General features: G+C 40.7%; 1 protein-coding gene across 1 annotated transcript in view; it reads left to right on the forward strand.

Moving 5' to 3' along the window:
• The window catches only part of LOC145413911 (proton-coupled folate transporter-like), a 39,224-nt gene extending 12,987 nt beyond the window's left edge, over window positions 1–26,237 (forward strand). The window contains exons 3-5 of the mRNA XM_080283540.1: window positions 12,992–13,129; window positions 25,786–26,026; window positions 26,189–26,237. Of these exons, the coding sequence (XP_080139666.1) occupies window positions 12,992–13,129; window positions 25,786–26,026; window positions 26,189–26,237 (428 nt within the window). The remainder of the gene's footprint in view (window positions 1–12,991; window positions 13,130–25,785; window positions 26,027–26,188) is intronic.
• The last annotated feature ends 236 nt before the right edge of the window (window positions 26,238–26,473 follow it).

Raw genomic sequence — 26,473 nt, forward strand, 5'->3', positions numbered from 1 at the left:
CATCCTGTCATATGCTTTCTCCAGATCCATGAAAGCCGCATACAACTTCTTTCCCTTCTCTAGAAACTTTTCCACTAAAGATCTAAGAATGAATATCTGATCTACCCAACCTCTTCCCTTCCTAAAGCCTCCCTGTTCTTCTCCAACTAATTTCTCTGTTCTTTCTCTAACTCTATCAATAAGTATCCTACCATACACTTTTCCTATTATACTAAGAAGACAAATGCCCCTATGATTACCACACACTTCTTTTTCCCTTTTTCCTTTGTACAAGGGAATAATTATACCTGACTTCCAATCCTCCGGGACTCTACCTTCCTCCCAGGCCAATCTGCACATCTTCCACATCCATTCTACTACTATCTCTCCCCCCTGCTTCAGCATTTCACCACACACTCCATCAATTCCTGGGGCTTTCCCTGATTTAACTTTCTTCATTGCTTCCACAACTTCTGTCCTACTGATTTCTTCATGTCTTCTCACTTCCCTCCTTCTCCCAATCACTCCCCAGCCACTGATACTCGCATTACTTCCATCCTCTACGTTCAACAATTCCTTAAAGTGTTCTCTCCATCTGCTCACTTTTTCTCCCTTCTCCACTAGTAATCTACCATTTTTATCTTTCACTCCCCTGCTAACTTCACTTCCACCCTGTCTTACTCTTTTCACCTCTTTCCAGAACATTTTCTTACAGTCCCTCCACTTTACACTCAAATTCCTTCCAAATTCCTCATCCACTCTCTTCGTACTTTCTCTTACTAATCTTTTTACCTCTCTCTTTCTTTCTACATATAACTCTCTCTTCCACCTCTCAACTTCTTCCACACCCCTATTTCTCATCCATTCATTGTATGCTTTCTTCTTTTGTGCCACAGCCTGTTTCACCTCTTCAGTCCACCACGCTGTTCCTTGCACCCCCCTCCGTCTTCTCTTCCTTCCACACACCACATCACATGTTGCACATATTTCTTCTGTAAATATCCTACACACACCTTCCACGTCTCCCATCTGCTCCAATTCATATTTGTCCAATCGTTCCTCCACTTCTCTCTTATACTCTGCCTTTTTCTCATCCTCTTCTAACCTTTCCACTCTCCTTGCCACTACTCCTTCCTCTCGTCTTTCCTTTCTTCTATTCCTCCATCTTACTTGAAATCTAATTCTGGCCACCACCAAGTAGTGGTCAGAAAGTCCACTCCCTCATCCTCTATAAACTCTTGCATCCATTACACATCTTCGCATCGTTTCATCCACACACACATAATCAATCATTGCCTTCCTTTCATTCAGTTCACCACCCACCCTTCTCATCACTCGCCATGTATACCTGTGGATCATTTTATGCCTGAAGAGGGTATTGGCTATCACCAACCCCCTCCCAGCACAAATGTCCACTAACGCACTCCCATTCTCATCTATCTCAGCAGGCACACCCCACTCACCAACTATTCCATCCACCTTCACATTCCCAACTTTACCATTCATATCACCAATCAAAAACACTCTCTCATTCCTTCCAAACTTTTCCATGCACACTTCTACATTTGTCCAGAACTCTTCTCTCACTCTTGTAGCACGATCTTGCGTTGGCGCATGCACACACACAATCACCCACATTTGTATTCCAACTTTCAACTTTACCCACACAGTCCTAGACCCAACTCATCCATACTGTCTTACGCTCCTCTTCCATCTTTTACTCACAACTATACATAATCCTTCCTTTGCCCTCTCATTCTCACCTACTCCTGCACATATACCCCATCCATACTCCCATTCTCTCACACTTTCTCCTCACCATTTTGTTTCAGTTATTCCACATACATCCACTTTCGCACCCTCAAGCACCTGGACAATCTCTCTGTCTTTCACCTCATCATTCGCTCCCCTTACATTCCATGTTCCGATAATCATGTCCTTTGTCCGGTCCTTGGTCGTCATCGTTTGGTCAGTCCTTGTCCGAGGCTTATTGTTTGTTTTTTTAGTTAGTTGTTTTCCTGGGAGGGGTACTAACCCTCCGCCAACCCTTTTAGTCGCCTTTTACGACAAGCAGGGATACTGGGGGAATATTCTTGAAAACCCCCCATACCCCCAGGGGGTAGACAGAAAGTACTTTTGTATATTACGTCTTCAGAGTCACACGGAGATATGAGGGTGGAGGGCTATAAGCACACCTGCAGTAGGAAGGGGCACACAGAAAAAATGCAGGTTACTCAGTATAATAAAAGGATTAAGATAATTTAACTGACTAATCTCTTAAGACGATTAAATGGGTGGACAAAGCCTTCCCTGCTACCCTTGCCTACTTCTACAGGTCAAAACGTGGATTCCCCTCCTCTGTTTTGTGTTTCCCTTTGCTGCAGGTGTGTTTGTAAGATCTCCATCCTCATGCCTCTGTGTCCCTCTGTCTGAAGGTGTAATAAAAGGAAGTACTTCCGTGAAATGTATTTGAGTGTAAAGTGGAGGGAATGTAAGAAAATGTTCTGGAAAGGGGTAAAGAGAGTTAGACAGGGTGCCAAAGAAGTTAGTCGGGGAGTGAGAGATAAAAATGGAAGATTACTAGTGGAGAAGGGAGAAAAAGTGAGCAGATGGAGAGAACACTTTTAGTAACTGTTGAACATAAAGAATGAAAGTAATGCGAGTTTAAGTGGCTGGGGAATGGCTGTGAGACGGAGGGATGTGAGCAGGGGTGGATCAAATACTGATTTTTTAGAGGTAAAATACAAATACAAATACTTCTGACATTATGATGCAAAAATACAAATACAAATACAAATACTTTTCTTCTGGGAGCCAAAATACAATTACAAATACAAATACAATGAAAATGTGTTTAAATACAATTCAAATACAAATACAGTTGTATGTGTCCCACCCCTGGTGATAGTATAGGAAAACTCAAGAGCTCTCAGGACTCGGGAGCCATGGCTGCACGTCTGCACAGATGCACGCTGACTCTCGATCTGAGCCTGTGATCTAACTCAGCGAGTCAGACAAAAGTGGCGTGGCATTTAAATTCGAAATACAAATACAAATACAAAATACTTCTTCTGGGTGCCAAAATACAATTACAAATACAAATACTTTGAAAATGTATTTAAATACAATTCAGATACAAATACAATTGTATTTGATCCACCCTTGGATATGAGAAGAGAGGAAGAAATCAGTAGGATGGATTTTGTGGAAGCAATGAAGAAAGTCAAAATGGGGAAAGCCACAGGAACTGATGAAGTGTGTGGTGAAATGCTGAAGCATGGGGGAGAGATAGTAGTAGAATGGATATGGAAGATGTGCAGACTGGTCTGAGAGGAAGGTAGAGTCCCGGAGGATTGGAAGTCAGGTATAATTATTCCCTTGTACAAAGGAAAAGGGGAAAAAGAAGTGTGTGGTAATCATAGAGGCATTTGTCTTCTTAGTGTAATAGGAAAAGTATATGGTAGGATACTTATTGACAGTTAGGAAAATAACAGAGGAATTAGTTGGAGAAGAAATGGGAGGTTTTAGGAAGGGAAGAGGTTGTGTAGAAAAGATATTCATTCTTAGGTCTTTAGTGGAAAAGTTTCTAGAGAAGGGAAAGAAGTTGTATGCAACCTTCATGGAATTGGAGAAAGCATATGACAGAGTGGATAGACAAAGATTGTGGAAAGTATTAAGAATATATGGAGTAAATGGGCAGCTGCTGAATGCCGTGAAGAGTATGTGTGATGGTGCTACGGCTTCAGTGCGTGTGGATAGTGAACTGAGTGAATTTTTCTATTTGAAGGTTGGACTGAAACAGGGATGTGTCCTGTCGCCATGGCTGTGCAGTCTGTATGTGGATGGTGTTATAAAACAGATACAAGGCAGGGTAGTGGATTTTGGAGCGGCCTTAATGAGAGAGGGCAGTGTTTAGAAACTCCCTTTATTGTTGTTTGCAGATGATACTGTATTAAGTGAAGACGAGGGGGAGCTGCAAGGCTTGGTGGATGAGTCTGGGAGAGTGTGTAAGAAACGGAATCTAAAGGTGAATGTAGGGAAGACTTTGTCTTTGAGAGAAATGAAGTCAGTGAATGTACAATGAGGTTGGATGAGGAGGAAATGGAAAATGATAGTGCATTTAAGTACGTGGGAAGTGGGATGAGTATGGATGTAAGTATAGACTCTAAACTTTACAAGATGAAGTGCTTGAAATGATACAGTACAACAAGGAAGAGAGGTTGCTTGTTCCTTGAATGCAGTGATAAGAAACAGGGAAGTGAGCATGGAAGTGAAAAAGTTATTGCATGACAGTATTGTAATACCAGCTCTAATGTACGGTAGTGAAGCTTGGACATTGCTGAAGAGACAAAAGTCAAGAGTGAGAGCTGTGGAAATGAGTTATTTGAGAGGAGCCTATGGAGTCACATGGAGAGACGGACTGATATATGAGGATGTGAAGGAGCATTGTGGTGTGGATCTGGATGTGATAGAAAGTGATAGGAGAAACACACTGAGGTAGTCTGGCCATATGGAGAGGATGGAGAACGAGAGACTAACGAGGAGAATGTATGTGAGTGAGGTGGAGGGGGGAAGAGGGAGGGGGAGGCCAAGGATGAAATGGAAGGATGGAGTGGAGAGGTATATGAGAGAGGGGTGTCTTAGCTGGGAGCAGGGCAGTGAAATGGTGGGGGACAGAGAGACATGGAGGAAATTTGTTTGTGGCCACCCCATACGGGATTAAGGCGTCTGACAATAGGCTTCTGTTTCTATTTTCATTTCTCCTGTGGTCAGTTGGACACACACACACACACACACACACACACACACACACACACACACACCTATATATATATATATATATATATATATATATATATATATATATATATATATATATATATATATATATTGTTATGGAACAGAGAAAGATAATGTACACTTTAAGTGAGAATACTAAAAATCACTACTGTCCCGTAAAGTTCCAGGTTCAAAACAAAAGAGTTAGGTAAAATCACAAGTTAAAGTTTAATGCTCAAACTAACAACAAAACATTCAGGACTCATAAGGATAATGTAATTGCAAAAAACAGGTTAAATATATGGTTAACTGCAATAGCCTCTATTAACATGAAACTAGCAAGAGTAAATTTATCTAAGTCAGCCCAGATAAAATGACAATACACTGGATAATGCTCAGTTAATGCAAGATAAATTATTACAGATACAATATATTATTAATGATGACTGACATAAAGAACCTTTACATAAACCACCAAAAACCTCACTAGGCCTAAGAATTAACCCTATGCTACACAGCACAAGAAAAAATGCAACAACAGTTATACTCAAATTAAACAGCTGCTAGATGGTTGGAGACTTCCTGAGCACTCACAATAATAATAACGGTACAGGGGAGGACAGAGATGTGAACAAAATGAGGAGTAGATCTAAGTGGCAATGATGCAGAGACTGAGCTCATTATATAGGGGCCAGCAGAGCTTGATACAACTTGTAAGAAGGACGCGCAAATGAAGCCATGGGGACAAAGAGTTGACAATCCCGCTCTGAACAACAGAAAGGACGACTTACTCTGCTATAACGGTAGAAGGGGGGGACTGAGGCAAAACACGCTCGTGATCAAACAGGCAGCACACTGTACGTTAGAATTACACAAAGGATGATGATATCATAGGCTATGTAACACCTCCCCATAAAGAAAAAGAAATTTACAAAGGAAATTTCTTATTACTCTTAAACAATCCGTCTAAAGTCTAGATAAGCAATCTGCAATAACATTTTCTTTCCCCTTGACATGTTGTATGTCTAATGATTACTCCTGAAGAAGTAGACTCCATCTTGTCAATCTCTGATTTTTATCTTTAAACTTACTAAGGAATTTCAGTGGGTTATGATCGGTATAAATGACTATGGGGTCAAAACCAGAACACAAATAAAATGAAAAATGCTGTAAACCCAAAATCAAGGCCAAAAGCTCTTTCTCAATAGTTGAGTAGTTCTTTTGAGGTGGAGTGAACTTCTTACTGTAATAAGATACAGGGTGTTCAATACCCTGATCATCCTCTTGCAGCAAAACAGCCCCAGCTCCTGTATCACTTGCATCAACAGCCATCTTAAAAGGCTTAGCAAAATTTGGAGTAGCGAGCACTGGCTGACTTAATAGGATAGCTTTAAGTTTGTTGAAAGAGGATTCACAGTTACCGGTCCATGCAAATTCAACTCCCTTTTTCAGTAGGTCTGTAAGTGGTGATACAAGAATTGAAAAGTTAAGAACAAATCTCCTGTAATAACCTACCATTCCCAAAAATCTTTGTAGCTCTTTCCTACTTTTAGGTCTGGGAAGATCACTTATAACCTGACCCTTAGCTCCTGGTGGTGCAACGTGTCCATCACCAATTACGTACCCAAGGTACTGAACTTCAGCTTGACCAAACTCACACTTTGATAAATTAGCTACAAGATTAGCATGAACCAAACGCTCAAGAAATTTACTGACATGGCATAAGTGATCTTTCCAGTTGTCACTGAAGATTAATACATCATCAATATAAACAACACACCCTGCCAAACCCTCTGTTACAACATTCATGAGCTTCTGAAATGTGGCTGGTGCATTCTTCATACCATATGGCATTACGGAACATGGAAAAGTCTTTCCTAGTGTTACAAAACATGAGATCTCCCTAGCACGTTCAGTCATAGGTACTTGCCAGTATCCCTTTAACAAATCAAACTTACTTATGTACCTAGCCTTTCCGATCTTGTCTATGCAATCTTCCACGTGAGGGAGAGGGTAAGTGTCTGTTTTGGTTATCTGATTAACACGTCTGTAGTCGATGCAAAGCCGCTGTGACCCCCCTGGCTTAGGGACCAGAGTGACAGGAGAACTCCACTCGCTCTGACAGGGCTCAATCATCTTGTGGTCCAACAGGTAGCCAAGCTCCTTCTGGATGAGAGGAACTTTCACTGGGTTCACACGGTAAGGAGGCAATTTAATTGGCTTCGCGTCTCCAACATCGACATCATGCATCAACACAGTGGTTCTTCCTTGAGTGGCACGGAACACTTGCGGGTACTCCTGTAGTAATGCCGAAAACTCCTGCCTTTCCTCGGGAGGTAGATGATAAAGCTCAGTCTGGAGATCATTCATGATATCAGGATTCTTCCCCAAACTATCAATCAGGCTCATACTGCATGGGAGAACTTCACTTGCAGACTCGGGTGGAACAGCTACAGTGCAGACTGGATTATTTTCGTCCCGCCTGTGATATAACTTTAGCATGTTGATGTGACATAGTTGCTTGCTCTTTCTACGATCTGGTGTGACGATGACATAGTTGACATCACCGAGTTTCTTCTCCACGAAATAAGGACCACTAAACTTGGCTTGAAGAGGTTGCCCATGCACTGGTAGCAGAATCAAAACCTGATCTCCTGGCTGAAAGTGGCGTAACCTGGACTTCTTATCATACCAAGTCTTCATCTTCTCCTGAGCAGCTCCTAAATTCTCTCTCGCCAGCTGTAAAGCAGTGGACAGCCGTTCTTTGAACTTCATCACATACTCCAGCAGGTTGACGTCATCTTCCTCCGACAGCCAGCATTCCTTGAGTAACTTAAGGGGTCCTCTTACTTCATGGCCAAACAGTAATTCAAAAGGTGAGAAGCCCAGTGATTCATTTGGAGATTCTCTTGCAGCAAACACAACGAATGGAAGACCTTTATCCCAGTCTTTCTGATGTTCCAAACAGTATCTCTTGAGCATCGATTTGAGTGTTTGATGATATCTCTCCAACGCTCCTTGGGTCTGGGGATGGTAAGCTGAAGACGTGATCTGGGTGATGCCCAACTCTTTCAGAGACTGCTTGAAAACATTCGACATGAAATTACTTCCCCGGTCTGACTGTACCTCCTTGGGTAGACCAAACTTTGTGAAGAACCCTAGCATTTCCTTAACCACGTTCTTTGCTGAGATATTTCTAAGTGGAATGGCTTCAGGATAACGAGTAGCCATATCAATCAGGGTCAACACATAAGAAAATCCTGAAGAAGTCTTAGGAAGAGGGCCCACAATATCCACCAACACACGGGTGAAAGGCGCTCAAAAGGAGGAATGGGAACTAGAGGTGCAACCTTTTTCGGTCTGATCACACTTCCCACAACTTGACAGGTGTGACAAGACTTACAATACCAGGAAACATCCCTGAAGATACCTGGCCAGTAGAAGTGTTTCAAAATGCGTGCCACAGTCTTCCTCACTCCAAGGTGTCCTGCCAAACTGGAATCATGAGCCACTCTAATGATATCCTGCCTACAAACACGAGGGATGACAACTTGATGTACAACCTCCCATTCACAGTCGGCTGATGCTGTTGGGGGTCTCCACTTCCTCATAAGTACTCCTGACTTTATATAATAACAAGTAGAAGCACCGGCTGACTCTTCCTCACTGCAAGCAGAGTTAGCTAGACCTTTCAACTCAGGGTCAGCAACCTGCAACTCAACCAACTCTTGACGAGACAAATTATCAACACTACGGGGTACTGCCTCATCTGGTGAGTGGTCCAAATTAGCAAGAAAAGTGTCAGCTAGGATAACATCATCATCATCATTATCCTCTAAATCACCAGTAACTTTAGACTTAGCCCTAGTGACAGCACATGCAGGGAACACATCAGGGACATCACAATCCTGGGTCGCAGCCACTGGCTCACTAGACAACTGAGGAGCTGGAGACACTTGACTTCCACCAATATCATTTCCAAGTAAGAAAGTTACACCTGACATTGGGAGTGTCTCAACCAACCCAACCATAACGGAACCATTAACAAAACCAGACTCTAAATTCACTCTGCACAGAGGGACAGAGAAGTAATTATTCCCTACACCTTGTAAGATTACAGTTTCATCAGAGGAATTAACATTAGAGCCTAGAACACTGGTCAGCATAAGGGATTGGCAAGCACCTGTATCACGATATATTTTAACTGATTTCCTGTCATTACTGTCCAGAGGACTGACAAAACCATCAGACAGGAAATTAGCACATGAACTCTTGAGAGTGTCACCCACGTTACTGCTCAAAAGAGGAGCTCCATCATGAGAATTTAAGTTACCCCTCAAAGCAGGTTCAGTTAACTCAGTTAAAGAATTCTGGGAACTCTCGAGTGGACACTAGACCAATTGACTGAATATTTAAAGACTCCTTTTTATTCACATCACGCTGTCTCCTGAAACATTTCTCCGTAGTATGACCAAGCTTACTACAATAAGTACATTTACGTTTCTGAAATCTAGAGGTGAAGCTGGTATTTACTTCCTGAGAAACATCATCTTTATTCTCTTTCCTGTTACCTGTACTCTGAGTAGAGGCAACGTACTTACTCTCACCTTTCCCTTTTTCTCTAGAATATCTCTTGTGAGTGAGAACATATTCATCAGCTAAAACTGCAGCATCAGACAAATTATCTATTCTTTTCTCATCAAGATATAGGCTTACATCTTTATAAATACACCTCTTGAAGTCCTCCAGCAAAATCATCTGCTTAAATTTACCAAAATCAGAATCCACATTCTTAGAATTTAACCACTGCTCTAACAGATCTTCTTTGATTTTTGCATACTCAACATGGGATTGCTTATCTTGCTTGTAAGTTGTCCTAAATTTTACTCTATAGGCTTCAGGAACAAGCTCATAGGCCTTAAGAATCAAGCTGTTAACTACATCATAATTATCAGATTGATCCTGAGGCAAAGATGCATAAGTTACTTGAGCTTTACCGGTGAGAACAGTTTGAAGGAGTACTGGCCAATACCTTTTGGGCCAATTAAAACCTGTAGCTACCCTCTCAAACAACTGAAAATACTTTGTTAAATCAGATTCATTAAAAGGAGGGACAAGTTTAACATTTTTAGCCACATCAAAATCATCAGAGCTAGATGATCCAGTTCCACCTTGTTTCATGCGATACTCATGGTCTGCCTGAATCCTGGCAAGTTCAACTTGTGCGTGTATCTGTGCCTCCTGAATATGAGCCTCCGCCTCCTTAGCACGAGCCTCCTGCAGGGCTAGCTGTAACTTAGCTAATTCAATCTGCGTTTGCTTATTTGGAGGAGTTACATTAAACAAGCTTTTATTAATCATGTCAACAATTTGATCTTTAGAATGATGAGAGCGAACAGCAATTCCCAATTGTTGAGCAACAAGCTTAAGTTCATTCTTTGTTCTGTTTTCTACATCACACACTGTTTGCACATTTGACAAAAAATCTTTGGCTTCATCAAGTGTAGAAATAGTAGACATCATGAATAAATCACAGTCACAAAATATCAAACAATATCCTTATGATAATATCCTGAATATCCTGATAAGAGGTCGCCAAATTTATGTTACGGAACAGAGAAAGATAATGTACACTTTAAGTGAGAATACTAAAAATCACTACTGTCCCGTAAAGTTCCAGGTTCAAAACAAAAGAGTTAGGTAAAATTACAAGTTAAAGTTTAATGCTCAAACTAACAACAAAACATTCAGGACTCATAAGGATAATGTAATGGCAAAAACAGGTTAAATATATGGTTAACTGCAATAGCCTCTATTAACATGAAATTAGCAAGAGTAAATTTATCTAAGTCAGCCCTGATAAAATGACAATACACTGGATAATGCTCAGTTAATGCAAGATAAATTATTACAGATACAAAATATTATTAATGATGACTGACATAAAGAACCTTTATATAAACCACCAAAAACCTCACTAGGCCTAAGAATTAACCCTATGCTACACAGCACAAGAAAAAATGCAACAACAGTTATACTCAAATTACACAGCTGCTAGATGGTTGGAGACTTCCTGAGCACTCACAATATTAATAACGGTACAGGGGAGGACAGAGATGTGAACAAAATGAGGAGTAGATCTAAGTGGCAATGATGCAGAGACTGAGCTCATTATATAGGGGCCAGCAGAGCTTGATACAACTTGTAAGAAGGAAGCGCAAATGAAGCCATGGGGACAAAGAGTTGACAATCCCGCTCTGAACAACAGAAAGGACGACTTACTCTACTATAACGGTAGAAGGGGGGGGGACTGAGGCAGAACACGCTCGTGATCAAACAGACAGCACACTGTACGTTAGAATTACACAAAGGATGATGAAATCATAGGCTATGTAACAATATATATATATATATATATATATATATATATATATATATATATATATATATATATACAATAGTTGGATAGATAGATGTGGATCATCTGCTTGCTTCTCTTATTCAGTTTAACTATAAATTCTGTTTCATAATATCATAAAAATATTTCAAGAAAAAATATGCTTTCATTTCATGTTACCTCTGTAGCCTGATGTGTGACCGTTGGACAGATTTCTGGATGTCTCATCTGGTATTTTGACCTCATGAAGACTGGTGTTATCGGATTTCTTACTTCTTCACAAACAGCTAAGTTTTCTTCAGCGGTCGGAGTCAAGATGCTGAATGTGACCAGGCTTAGTTTCTAAATGTGGAGCAGACCTGGCTGCTGCCATGACTAGTTGCACCAACACTGCTGAACTCTAAATAGGAACAAATGAGGACCCTATAAAATTTATTTATAAAGTGTTTTAAGTATTTAGGGTCACATGTTGCTCTGGATGGAAGAATAGATGCAGAAGTGAAGGTTAGAATGAATGAAGTAGGAAAGGTGCTGGGAGGAATGAAAAAAGTATTTAGATATTGTTCGCTTAGAACAGATGTAAAGAGAAGGATGTATGATTGCCGTGGTACGACTGCCTTATATGGGGCTGAAACATGGAATATGGGTGTAGCAGACAGGAAAAGTTTGAATGTAATGGAGATGAGGTATCTGAGGAGTATGTGTGGAGTGACGTGTATGGATCGAATGAGAAATGATGAAGTGCGAAGAACTGGAGTTATGCTGGAGATGGCTAATCGAGTTGAGCAGAGGGTGTTGCGATGGTTTGGGCATATTGAGAGAATGGATGAAGAGCTACTGGTGAAAAAGATAACTAGATCTGATGTGAAAGGTGTAAGACTGAGAGGAAGACCACGAATAGGATGGATGGACAGTGTGAAGAGAGCGTTGGATGCGAGAGGGATATTGTTGAGCAAGGAAGAGTGGCTGTGCGTGATAGAAATGCATGGAGAGAAATTATGAATGAATAAATGATGACGCAGCCCTGAAGGGATATTCTCCCGCATTTTGTCTGATCAGCTGCTCAGGTCAGGTGCTGGTAAGAGGATGGGTACATTATGATGTGGCAGGGGTAAACCAGCTCTGCTGTCGGGCCCTGCTGTGGATGTTACTGATTGCACCGCGCAGTTGACCCTCGTGCGGTGTGGTTCGGTGAGGATCTGTTTCTTCTCCCTTTTGGGGCTAAGATGCGAATGAATGTGTTTGGGTGGATGAGTAAATTGAGAGTGTGTCGTCCTGTCTCGGCTAACTCCCTTTCCTTGGGGGAAGCAGCCTAGGTATATTGATAGATAGATAGATAGATAAAGTCCTAAAGAGAATATGTTAAGAAAAGGCAAATGTTTTTCAAAAATTATTTTGAAACGAACGGCTGAGAAAACGAGGTGTGAATGGTTACGAGGCTAGAACTGACGGTGGATGGAGCTGGTTGGAAAAATTTTGTACAGGGAATGGCACCCCGGTTCCCTCCCGGTGAGGTGATAGTTGTCGAACTGACCAGTTGATAAGTTGTAAGAAGCACGTAAGTGCAAATGTTTATGCTTGTGGGGTGTGGTCAGGCCTCCGGGGACTTGATAAGTGGATGAGAGTGTCGCCCATTTGTTTGGCCAGACGTATGATTAGTTTCTTTCATCAGGATTTTTTTTTTTTTTTTTTTTTTTTTGGTCTCTGAACCTATTTCATCCCATTCTGAGGTAGAAAAAGAGGTCTGGATTAAGATGAAGATAGTGATGGTGAATTATGAACTAGGTTCAATGTTGTTAAAATGTTTGTATTTAATGTACTGTATGTATATCCTAGGGACATGTGTGTTGCTGCCTCTGCTGAGCAACTACTGGCACGTTGATGACAGCATCATCAGCTTCATAGGAGCGGCCTCATACTCGTTCTTCGGAGTTATTCTGGGGACTGCACCAGCACCTTGGGCCCTCTACCTTGGTTAGTTACTAGATTTGCCATTAGAATCATCCTTCATCATACCACCACACAACTCACATAGCTATAATAACCTATCAGTTTTCAAAAGGAGAGTAAAAGGCTTGCCAGGCAGTGTTGGATTTAGGAATTTCCAGCGTGCATTCACGCAGGGCTTACATTTCAGGCCCTCATATTTTCAGAGTACCCAATTTTATGTACAGAAAAGCCCTAACTTTTTAGGTTTAACTCATCATTAATTGGTGTCCAATATACAGTCTTGTACCCTTTCTGTCTGGCAAACTATTTTTTTATTTGCTGAAATGATCTGAAAACAAAGGAAAACTACGTAGGAATAACAAGTAAATGCACATACTTGCTAAATTCAATTTAAAGATACCACATGTTAAAGTGTTATGGCTCCTGGCTGACATGTCACCTTGGTGTCCACCAGGGATGGGGCTTCGACTCGCAACTCGAATTCGAGTCACACTTATTAAGTCGCTGTTTTTCATGACTTGAGACATGACTTGAAATCATTGTATAATTTAAATTGACGTGGGACTTAGCACATAGGACCTACGACTTGACTCGAGACTTGAAGGTAGTTTGACTTGAGAGTTGATTGAAATGACTTGAGCTGTTCAAGCAAAATGCAAATTTTAATGATCCTGTAATAATATTATGTATGTTTTTGCCTCACAGGCTCCACACATGTATTGTGTACTTGAATTCAAACCACTTCAGTTATAGTTTAGGAGATAATAATTATTCTCTCCTTCTCACTGGGTCTGCCGTGCCTTTAGATGTTAAAATTGTGTGTGTGTGTGTGTGTGTGTGTGTGTGTATGCGTGTGTGTGTGTGTGTGTGTGTGTGTGTGTGTGTGTGTGTGTGTGTGTGTGTGTGTGTGTGTGTGTGTGTGTGTGTGTGTGTGTGTGTGTGTGTGTGTGAACAACGACTGCTTGTTTTATGTTGAGGGTTTGAAGGACAGTTAAAATATCAGTGCTATTTGAGTCTGGTAGACACTCTGGGTAGGGATGGCGCCGACGCCTTCATAAGCCTTAACAAAATCCTCTGTAACTCTTGAGGCACAGAAGATATAGTATCTTTTTAGGCGTTTAGCCTTGATCTCCGTCTGGGGAAGGGGAGGGGGAGAATACTTCACTTGTATCTCTGCTTGTCATATTTGCCGATTAAAAAGGCTCTTCTTGTCTCGAATCTTTCTCACATTAGTGTCCACATTTTCTCTTCTGTCCTACCCCTCTTGAATTATTTCCTTGTTTCTTCCGGCCTTTATATTTCCTCTACTCCTATCAGGTTAGACTTTTGTTTTCATGCCATGAGTAGTTTAAGGACCTGTCATTGACGTCGACTCTTCCTCCTTGTCTGGATCAACTCTTTCAATGAACTGACTAATATGCCACTTCATCACCACGTCACTTCATCCGCAAGCCACATAAGGATGAAGCGTTTCCATTTTGACAACAGTCGGTCAATGGTCAAGCTCACGGGGCAGGGTCAAAAGTTTGGTCTTAGACCGACTGTATGGCGCGGGTATTGTCCTCTCTGATTGCTCCTTCATGTTATTGTCTGCAGAAGATGGTATTAAGCTCAAGTGAGACGGTAAGGAGTAGATTAAAGCGTACATTATCGCCATCGATATTACGAAGCACTCCTAAGATCAATAAACTTTCAAAAACCCTTACTTCCTGACAGAGGCATCTAAAACATCAGTGAAACGAATACAGTACATCTTATAAAGTGTATCACGATGAAGGGATGGCAACGTGGCAAACATCATACGAACACGATCGAGAAAGTAAAAAGCACATGTAACTATATCCCTCCATCCTTTTTCTTTTTCTTCTATTTTTCCTTTTTACTCCAGTATGCGGCATTAAGGTGTAATACAGGTGCAATAAAAAGACAGATTACACCACCCTCGGCTCTCCCCTCCTTTCATTGATCTACCTGGTGATCAAGCCTACATCTTTTCTATCCTTAATGACCTAGAGCGGATTGGACAGCACCCTACCCGTATCCCTGACCGCCTTGGAGAGAGTTCCAACATGCTTGACCTCTTCCTTACTACTTATCCTTCCGTTTACGCTGTTAATCTTTTCTCTTCGTTGGGCTCCTCCGATCATAACCTTATCACCAAACTTGTCCTACAGTATCTCTCCAGTAAGGCCTGTGGACCCTCCAAAGAAGCGGTGTCTGTGGTGCTTTGGAGCAGATCGGGAGACCCTCAGGCACTGCTTCTTTGATTTTCCCTGGAATGATTTTTGCTCCCATGGCCGAGAGCCATCTGGGTGTGCCTTGCACATTACGGAGGTTAATTTCTTGGGCATGGAAGCATACATTCCTTTCTTTTATCTTGTGAATAATGCAAAAAACTTTGGTTTAATCATGTTTATTCTAATGCTGTTCACAACAAGGAGGGGTGTGGAAATTATTCTTCCCCACAGCGAGTATCTTGTGATAGCAGTATTTGCCCTTCTTTCCTTTTTAAAAAAGTTGTCCCTGTTGAAAGCAGAGGGAAATCCCAGAGAACGTTTATTTCTAATTCGAGCAGCTTATTAACCCAGAGATTTATCTCTAGTTCTCGTTAATAATTCTTATTATCAATAAATTAAGTGCTACTGCGTTTAACCTTTGTGGACAACTATATTGTGCATACTTGTAAATACTTCGGAAGTTTCCAATGTCAAGACTGAGTCTGTATTAAATGTTCTTACTTTCTTTACAGTGAACTGTGCTTACTGAGAAGCTGCAAACATATATTTTGCAATATTGATAAAGACCGAGAGAATCTGTTGTCTACATGACAGGTTGTTTCCCGAGCTCAGCTACAGGATATGAGTCTTCCAGGAATTGATGATATTCTTTGCTCACTCTACCCACATTTTAGGAGAAGGCTGATTGTGAATGGGTATAGTCACTCACTCAATGTACAAGTGCTGTGTTCTTGTATCATACTGGCGTGTTCAGCAATTTTTCTAGACGCTACGTAGTCTTGACAATAAACTACGAAAATGTATGAATGTATGGCACTGCTGACCCTTGAATTTATATGCTGTTACCCATTATTAGCGCTACCATACGTCCGTATTATCCCATGCATGTCCTTCTTTTCTGTTCTTTGATCTCCGTACAGGAGAATTTATAAATATTTAAAACTGTCAGGTATTTTGCCCGTTTTACATATAACCAGAATTTTCCATACGAAACTGATAATATTGTAACATAGAATTAGGAATAAGATATTTAATGTTAAGAGAAACGCTGAGATTTACATGCAAGTTCAGTTTTGGAGTGTTATAATCTCATTGTCTGGTTCACTTTTCGTCATGAGCCGGTATCATAACCATCTCCCGTGGCTCCACTTGAGTGAAATGCGAAGATTTAAACCAGTGACTGATCCCACAACACTTTCATATACTCAGCAATGACATCATACAATACACAACACATAGCACATTAATACAGTCGAAATAAGGTAATACTTATTGCTCCAAGCAGGATGGGTGGGGTGCATGGTGTGAGATGGGGTGAGTGGTGTGAGATGGCATGAGTGAGTAGCTGGGATGAGGTGGTGTAGGTGGATGGGCAGAGTGGGTGGATGGATGAGATGGGTGGGGTTAGGGCAAAAGGTGGGAATGCATGGGGGGGATGGGCATGGTGGGTCGGTGGGCCGGGAGAGCAAGGTGTGTGTGTTGGTAAGTGGGCTAGGTGGATGACATGGTGGACAGGGTAAGCTAGGGTGGGCAGGGTGAATACGTGAAGGGGGTAGTGAGGAAATAGGTCCATCGGGTACAGGTCCATTGTCGGAATTGGTTCTTGTGAAAACAGAGGCCCGTGGCATTACATCCTTGGGAAAATGGGCCCAGGTTGGAACATGAGCCCGATGGGTAAAAATGCGTCCATGCGGGAAACACGTCCATGGGAGAAAACAGGCTCATGTGCGGATTCAGTGTTTCACCTTAGGGAAAACAGGGGTCCATTAGAGAAAACAAGTTCATTAAGATTATGGATCCATGGAGAAATAGGTCCATGGGCGGAAATAGGTCCATGTGCAGAAATAGGTCCATGGGAAAACAGGTCTGTGAATAGTTTATGTCCATGGGAAAATAATAGGTTCATATTAAAAGTGTTCATGAGTGAAAATAGGTCCTTGGGGAAAAATAGGTCCTGTCATAAAAGACTTTGTAGTTCCTTTGTGGTTACTTGTAGTTGAGTTATATATATATTAGACTTGTGGACGAGCGGTTATTATACTGGAGTAGCTTCGTGAGTAGCTAATCTTCTTTCCCATTTGTCATGTAGTGACAGGAGAGGTAAAGAATAGTATGGGACTATTTTTATTTGTCTTGGAAATATTAACAAGTCTCTCACTCACGAGTGAGTTGAGCAGAGTCCCTGTCTCCCTGTCTCGCTCTCTCAGTCTCTCTCTCAAGTTGCTAAGCCCTTTCTCCTTCTGACCTGCCTGTTCTAAGGCCTGTCTCCTTCTGAGCTCTCTTTCCTAAATTCTGGTGAAACAGGAGACGTATCACGTGTGTTCCTTGTGGATGGAAAGTTTAAGAAGCCTGTGTGTGAGTATGTGTGTGTATGGTCACTAGGGCTTTGTTCACGGGTGGATTGCTGACAACTAACTGCATCATCTCCTTACTGGCCACTGTCGTCAGCTTTCCTCAGTGTAATTTGCAAGCTCATTCCCCATTCCCAGGCTCGCATAGAGCTGTCTATCTATCTATTTATCTATCGATCTATTATGATTTGTAATTATAATATGGAGTCCTGATATCTGCTCGGTCACGCGAAAATGGCGTACCATCGACAGTTAATAGTCCTAACATATTAATACATATTATATACACATTATAATGAACCTATAAGCTAATTAAGTGAAATACATAATATTGTAAAAGTAACATAATTGTATGAATATTGTATACATATAATATTTATAGTAAATAGTGATTATTTAGTAATATTACATTTTAAACAAATTGTATACATATTTGAATTAATGCATTAAAGTAAATTATTTAACTGTAATACAGTATGTACTTGGGCCATTGTAGTGAAATGCATAATTGTGTTGGCCTTATAACTGTAGTTACATTTTGTTAATGCAACTGTTACATAAGTGTCTTGGCCTTATAACTGTAGTTAAAGTTACATAAAAGTTACATCTTGTTAATGCAACTGTTACATAAATGGTACATAAAAGTTACATCTTGTTAATGCAACTGTTAATTGGCAAAGTGTAACATAATGCAATCGTTTGTCGTTACATAATTGTTACATATCGTTTGTAGTTACATAATTGTAGTTAAAATTACATAAAAGTTACATCTTGTTAATGCAACTGTTACATAAATGGTACATATTGTTTGTAGTTACATAATTGTAGCAAGTGTAACATAATGCAATCGTTTGTCGTTACATAATTGTTACATATCGTTTGTAGTTACATAATTGTAGTTAAAGTTACATAAAAGTTACATCTTGTTAATGCAACTGTTACATAAATGGTACATATTGTTTGTAGTTACATAATTGTAGCAAGTGTAACATAATGCAATCGTTTGTCGTTACATAATTGTTACATATCGTTTGTAGTTACATAATTGTAATAAGTGTAACATAATGCAATCGTTTGTCGTTACATAATTATAATATGGAGTTACATAATTGTTACATATCGTTTGTAGTTTATGTGGTATTTTGACATATGTAGTAACACTTACACTTATTTTCATTTGTTTGTTATGTGATCGTACTCTATTTCTCTTTTTTCTTTCTTACTTTTTCTTTCTTTCTTTTTTCATTTTTTTTTGTATGTATTGATTTTCTATAGTTTGTTTTTCTTCGCTTGGGTATGCTTTTTCCATGTTGTTCATGGTTGCATAATTACTGGCTAATTTCTTTGGGATACTTTTTTAAAGTTTAGTTTATATTGCACAGAGATTATAAAATGATATTATATAGTCCCATATTTTGTTATTTTATAAAAAAAAATATATATACATATATACAGTATTAACTATATACACTGACTTGTTGTTCACATGTACCTATCGTGAGTAATATGTGTGTCAGCACTGTGTGAAAATCATTGTCTTAACGATTGTGTTGAAGATGTTCACTCTTGCTAACGTCATTTGTGTTGGCCATTTTTTTTTTTTTCTAGTTTACCTTGTAACTTAATTTGTCTGTTTCCACTAGGTAGCTTTAATTAATAAATGTTAAATACAGTTCTTTTAATTGCTCACTGAGTAACTGTGATGGTATATTTTCTTTATTACTTTGTAGATATAATAATGTATAGCTGTATGTATGAAACACTTATTTTATGTAGGTATAAATGGTAACACTCGTTGGTAGTAAATAAATGTTATAATAAATGAATGAATATATAGTGTAGAATATTTACTGTTGGTGATTATTTAGTGTTTGAGTTATGCAGATAACTGAAGTAAGTATGTGTATTTAAGCTGTAACTATACAACACGTTTTATATGTTTGTGCAGAAGCTTATTGTCTATCACTGTGTATTGTATAAATGAAGTAACTATGTAACTCACTAATTTTTATCGTGGTGGGAATGGTGTGAATGGTGGTGCAGGTGGTGTGTTGACTGACGTGGCGTCTTTTCAGCAAGCACGCATGATGACGTCGACTTCCCACACTGGTAGCTGTGGTGAGTGAATGAGTAGCGATGAGTAACTTGAGTGAAGACGAGTGAGTAAGATGAGTTATGAGTCGTGTCTCACTCTTCGTTTGTTTGTTCCGTTTTTCTTTGTCAATGTTTTCTCGGTCCTTTTTCCTTGTGATTTACTCGTTGTAGGATGAAGACTGCCGCTACTTGTAGGTGCGTGTAGAAGATTATACAGACGACGTAGAGTTGTTACTTGTAGTTGATTGTAGATGGTTGTAGTTCGTTGGTTCGTCGTAGAAATTGCAAGATCGTATCAATATTTTGTTAAACTACTTGCAAGGCGTCGTGTGATCACTTCTAAATCAGCGTGATGATCGTGGAGACGGAGGGGGCTGGTTGGAGAGAATACTGTCAGGAGCTGGTTGTAAGTTGTTGGTTGTGAGAGGTATTTTTTTGTTTTCAAACTTGATATTTTGTAGGAATTCACTGTTGATTCGTAGACGAGGTTCGTATACGTTCGCTGCTACCAAATGTCATAAAAGACTTTGTAGTTCCTTTGTGGTTACTTGTAGTTGAGTTATATATATATTAGACTTGTGGACGAGCGGTTATTATACTGGAGTAGCTTCGTGAGTAGCTAATCTTCTTTCCCATTTGTCATGTAGTGACAGGAGAGGTAAAGAATAGTATGGGACTATTTTTATTTGTCTTGGAAATATTAACAAGTCTCTCACTCACAAGTGAGTTGAGCAGAGTCCCTGTCTCCCTGTCTCGCTCTCTCAGTCTTTCTCTCAAGTTGCTAAGCCCTTTCTCCTTCTGACCTGCCTGTTCTAAGGCCTGTCTCCTTCTGAGCTCTCTTTCCTAAATTCTGGTGAAACAGGAGACATATCACGTGTGTTCCTTGTGGATGGAAAGTTTAAGAAGCCTGTGTGTGAGTATGTGTGTGTATGGTCACTAGGGCTTTGTTCACGGGTGGATTGCTGACAACTAACTGCATCATCTCCTTACTGGCCACTGTCGTCAGCTTTCCTCAGTGTAATTTGCAAGCTCATTCCCCATTCCCAGGCTCGCATAGAGCTGTCTATCTATCTATTTATCTATCGATCTATTATGATTTGTAATTATAATATGGAGTCCTGATAGTCCCACAGGGGAAAATAGGTTCATGGGAAAATTTGTTAATCCAGAAACAGATCACTGGGGCTTCTAGGTGGGTAGGGGATGACTCTTGGGGGAGTAGCCAAAGATGGGTTTATGTGTCAGTGTATTAACAGCTTTCATGAACGTAGCTGCTACTTGAATTACCATCATTGTATTGGCCAGCTCCATACTGCCCTTAATGTTTGGTCGCATTTTCTTTCTTGTGGTCTTGTTAAATTGTGGCAGGCACTTCTACCCTTCAGAATTAACCGATTCCAACCAAACCGGGACACAGTGACCAACCTGACCTAATTATGTCACCTAGATTTTGGTTGCTAGGCAACTACTCGTTGCCTAGAGACAGCAGAAAAAACTGCTTTTTCGTACTTTTCACGTTTTGAGCTCTAGAAGCATTACTAATGGACGTAGAAAACTCTGACTTCTTTAGGCCTAATCTTGAGGTCATTACCTATCGGAAGTGCTCCATCCATTTTCCCCTCTCTCCTCTAGTTTTCGAGTGGCAGTCCTGCGAAGATTGGCCTCAACGTCCCTAGCAGTCTTGTTTAATTGTGGCAGGCATTTGTACCCATCAGAATTAACCGATTCCAACCAAACCTGGACACAGTGACCAGCCTGACCTAGTTATGTCCGCAAGGTTTTGGTTGCTAGGCAACAACTCGTTGCCGTGGGTCCAGAAATTGTCGGGACCCAGTGGCCTGCCCCGGCATCATTTTCTAAAATTTTGAATATCAATTTTTTTCTTATCATATTGAGAAGAAACGTCTGGCGCACCTGGCAATGCAGTGTTTAGTTTCTTAAACTCATTCTGTGCTTCGCAATGAAACAAGAAAAATTGAGCAAAATGGCCTCGTGCGTGCCAGTGAAAACATATAGAGGGGCAAAAGAACATCGCACTAAGAAATATCAATATTAACCTCCCCCCTAAAATTTCAATGGTGCTGAAATGGTTTTAAATGACTAGATATGTGTATTACGAACAAAATCAGTACATTATACGGGAGGGTTCATGAAAAAAATATGATTTTTTTTTTTTTCACATTTTTTGATGTTTATTGTGTTTATGCAAGTATCAAGTTATTTCTGTTGTCTGGGTGGTTTATTTTGTACCCAAAGAGAGGTGAGATATGCTATTTTTTGACTAACCAGATAAGGTTCTCTGTGTTTTGAATGAACCGCAATGGCCCACTTAGAGCTAGCTGTCGCCACCTACCTGGTTGTTTAATGTAATAGTTGGTGTATATAATGCACGGCGATGTACTTTAACAGCATTGATTGTCATTTAGTAGTGGGGTGACGACCAGTGTATATGTATTGCATGTATTAGTAACTCTAGTAGTGTACGTGATGCATTATACTATATATTAATAGCTCTGGTGGTGCACATGATGGTCTGTACTATATATTTTACGGTTCTGATGGTATACTAGCTACAATGCATAATATATGTACAGTATAGTAGCAGCTTTGATGTTGAATATAATGAATATACTCATGATTCTGTATACTGCCTAAAGCATTATGCTATATATTAACATCTCTGTTGTTGCATATAGTAAATTATACTATGCAATATATTTAACAACCTTGGTGGTGGGTATAATGCACCATGACATAATTATAGTAACAACTCTGTTGATTTATATGATGCACTATGCTATGTATCAACAATACTGGTGGTGGATTTTTGTGCACAATGCTATGCAATACATGTGGTTGATAGCATGCACATTTCTGTGCAGTAACAACCTTGGCTGTGGATAAAATACACTGTGCCATACATTAGCAGCGCTGGTGGTGGATATATTATGCTATATATTATCAGCTCTGGCAGTGTATATAGTACAGTATACTATACACTAGTATGGTGCCCAGTGTTGCTAGGGTCTATGATCATTCATACTGTCATTACCTGGGATCCTTGGACGGTAACCCCTCCTATGGGGAATGGTCCACAGGGTCCCATTTTTCTACCAAACCCATGTTCCTTCTTGGGCTCATTTCCTCAGGGATATATTCCTCATGTACCTGCTCCTACCTTGGACCTATTCACTCCATGAACCTACTTCCCATGGATCTACTTTTCCACTATCCACCCACCCACCCACCACAACTTTCCACCCACCTATCCACTCAACCCTGTCCGCTCACCCCACAAAACCTGCTCATCCACCTCATCTGGTCACACACCTACCCGAACCATATGCCTACCATCCTACCCACCTGACCACCAAACTCGACCTTGCTGACTTGATGCTGTGACTATGAAGTTGTAATATTGATATGACTGATTTTGGGGGTGTACAGAGAGGGATTGCAGTGCCATTAAAAGTGACACTTGAAGAGGTGAAGAACGCTGTGAAGTGGCTGAAAAATGGGAAAGCAGCTGGGGTTGATGAGGTGAATGCAGAGATGATCAAGTGTAGTGGAGAGAGCGGAATGAAGTGCTTGTTGGAGACATGTAAGAAGGCATGGATGAGTGAAACTGTGCCAGTAGAGTGGAAAAAGGCAGTGATCGTACCCCTGTACAAAAATAAATGTGAGCGAAGTTAGTGCAAGAATTATCGTGGCATAAGTCTATTGAGTGTAGTAGGGAAGGTATATGGAAGAATTATTATAGAGAAAGTAAGAGAGAGATCAGAAGTCCTAGTAAGTGGCGAACAGGGTGGCTTTAGAAGTTACAGAGGATGTTTGGATCAAATTTTTGAGGTAAGACGGATAGTGAAGAAGACGTGTGAGAAGGACTGTAAGGTGTTTATGGCATTTATGGATCTGGAAAAAACATACGACAAAGTAGACAGAGAAGGACTGTGGAAGGTTTTGCGTATGTACGTTGAAGATGGTAAGCTGCTAGGTGACGTCAAGAATTTTTATGACGGTAGTGAGGCATGTGTAAGGGTTAATGGGCAATTAAGTGATTGGTTCACAATCAGTGTGGGCGTGCGACAATGTTGCGTGATGTCCCTAAGGTTGTTCAATATATATATGGATGGAGTGATGAGAGAAGTAAAAACATGAGTAATAGAGAGAGGGATGGCTTTGGTAATGAATGGTGATGGATGGAATATCTCAAATTTATTGTATGCTGATGATGCAGTGCTACTTGCAAATACCGGAGAAGAGCTTGGTAGTCTAGTGCAGTTTTGCTGATGTCTGTGAGCGTCGTGCTTTGAAAGTAAATGTAGAAAAGAGTAAAGTGATGGTTATCGAGAGAGAAGGTGACTCCCAGTGTGATGTTACAGTGAATGGAGAGAGATTAGAACTGATGAGAGACTTCATATACCAGGGTACAGTGATAGAAAAGAGAGAAGAATGTGCAAAATAAGTGGAAAGTAGAGTGACACAAGAAATGAAAGTAGATAGTGCTCTGAAGGCCTCGATAAAAAACAGAGGTTTGAATGTTGCAGCTGCCCGAGGCTTACATGAAGGAATGTTAATGCCAACTTTAACATACGAATGTGAGACTATGTTGTAGCATGAAAATGAAAAGTCAAAAGTAAGAGCAGTGGAGATGAGACTGTTGAGGAATGTATGTAGATTACAGAGAGTGGATAGGATACGGAATAATGTGATTCGCTCAAGATGCAGAGTGAGGAATTCAGTGGAAACCAGAATCGAAGAGAGTGTACTGAGATGGTTTGGTCGTGTGGAGAGAATGGATGACAGTAGAGTGGTGAAAAAGGTATATTTGTGCAAATTTGAAGGAGGGAGGAGGAGAGGTAGGCCAAGAACACGGTGAAAGGATAAAGTGGATAAGTGTGTGAGGAAGAGTGGTATGAAAGTAGGTGAGGCTAGGGAACTGACAAGAGACTGAGCTGGCTGGATGAGTTTTGTGCAGAGAAGCGCATAACCAGGGATCTGGCACCCCTTTTTAACGTGACAGCGTGGGAAAGCAGGTCCGGATGATGATGATGAATATTGATATGATTGTAGGAGGGAGTAAAACATTCTACGGCAATTGGTCACCAAGCTTCTCCATGTAGAACTGATTGATTCTACTCTTGGCCATCAGGGGCGCCACTTTTGCAACATTAAACATTATTAACTTTCTCTTATATAGTTACCCCTGTTAGACCTCTTTTTTAGCCCTTTAGATAGATCCCCCTTAATCTCTATAATGTACAAACAGACAAACGGACAGACAGACAGAGAAACAGACAGACACATAAAATAATATGTATGATATAAACGGCTCTGGTGATGTCAGCTGGGGAAGGATGGCCATCAGTGTACGTAATGCATGTGTTGGTGGCTGTGGCCGTGTGTATGAGGTAGTACAATACATATTAACAGCTCTGGTCTATCTATCTCTATTGCCAGACGCCTTAATCCCGTAAGAGAGGGCCACAAACAAATCGCCTCCATGTAGCCCTGTCTTCCGCCATTTCACTGCCCTGCTCCCAGCTCACACCCCCTTCTCTCACATACCTCTCCACTCCAGCCCACCATCTCATCCTTGGGCTCCCCCTCCCTCTCCCCCAACCTCCACCTCACTCACATACATTCTCCATGTTAGTCTTTCGCTCTCCATCCTCTCCACATGGCCAAACCACCCCAATGTATTTCTCTAACGCATTCTCACACATTCACATCCACACCACAATGCTCCTTCACTTCCTCACTTGTCAGTCTGTTTCTCCATATAATGCTACATGCTCCTCTCAAATAACTCATTTCCACTGCTCTCACTCTTGACTTGTGTCCTCCCACACAAGGTCCAAGCCTCACTTCCATAAGTTAGAGTTGGTATCACAATACCGTCATGCAGCGACTTTTCTACTTCTCTGCTGGTGTATATATTTTACTAGACCATATAACACTGATGGTATATATAATACACTGTGCTACACATCAACAGCCCTGTTGGTATCAGCTGGGGGTGGGATGACTGTCGCTGCCTCCCGTGGTGCTTTGTCCAAGCTGGTTGCCTCAAACGAGCTCGGCGCTGTGTTCTCAGTCGTGGGTCTAGGTGAGACGCTGATGCCTATCTTCATCACGCCTCTCTACACTTTGATTTACAACCAAACTCTCGAAATGTTTCCGGGAACCATTTTTCTCATTGGAGGCGGCATCAGCCTTTGCGTCTGTGGCATCAACACGTAAGCATTTATTCAGATAATCATTACTGTACATGTTAATGATTTATGCAGTGTAGAATGGCTGGTATTTACGACTGCTAACAAAATGATCCTGACACAGTGTCTATTTCTAAGAAACACAAATCTTTAAAAATGTCGAGAAATTAACATTTTTCTTTTTAGATGGCTGTCGACAGCTTTTCTGCCACAAGCAAAGAAAGGCTGGAAGTAGTGGCTCATCACAGCATCAGAGGCTGTCTCATGCTCTAAGACTGCAGCTGTCCTCTGCACCCACCACTGTGATTTAATTGTCACCTTACGATACTCAGACACAAACCATGGATATTTTGGCATTGTGAATAAACAAAGCTGATTGTTCCAAGCTGGAACATCTGCACCAGTGGTTAAGATTGCTTGAAAATGTAACCTATGGTATATTAGTTTTATGTAAAACCCACATTCCTAAAT

This window comes from Coenobita brevimanus, chromosome 12, assembly GCF_032717465.1.
Source record: "Coenobita brevimanus isolate Jiangsu-jjx chromosome 12, ASM3271746v2, whole genome shotgun sequence".
Classification (NCBI taxonomy): domain Eukaryota; kingdom Metazoa; phylum Arthropoda; class Malacostraca; order Decapoda; family Coenobitidae; genus Coenobita; species Coenobita brevimanus.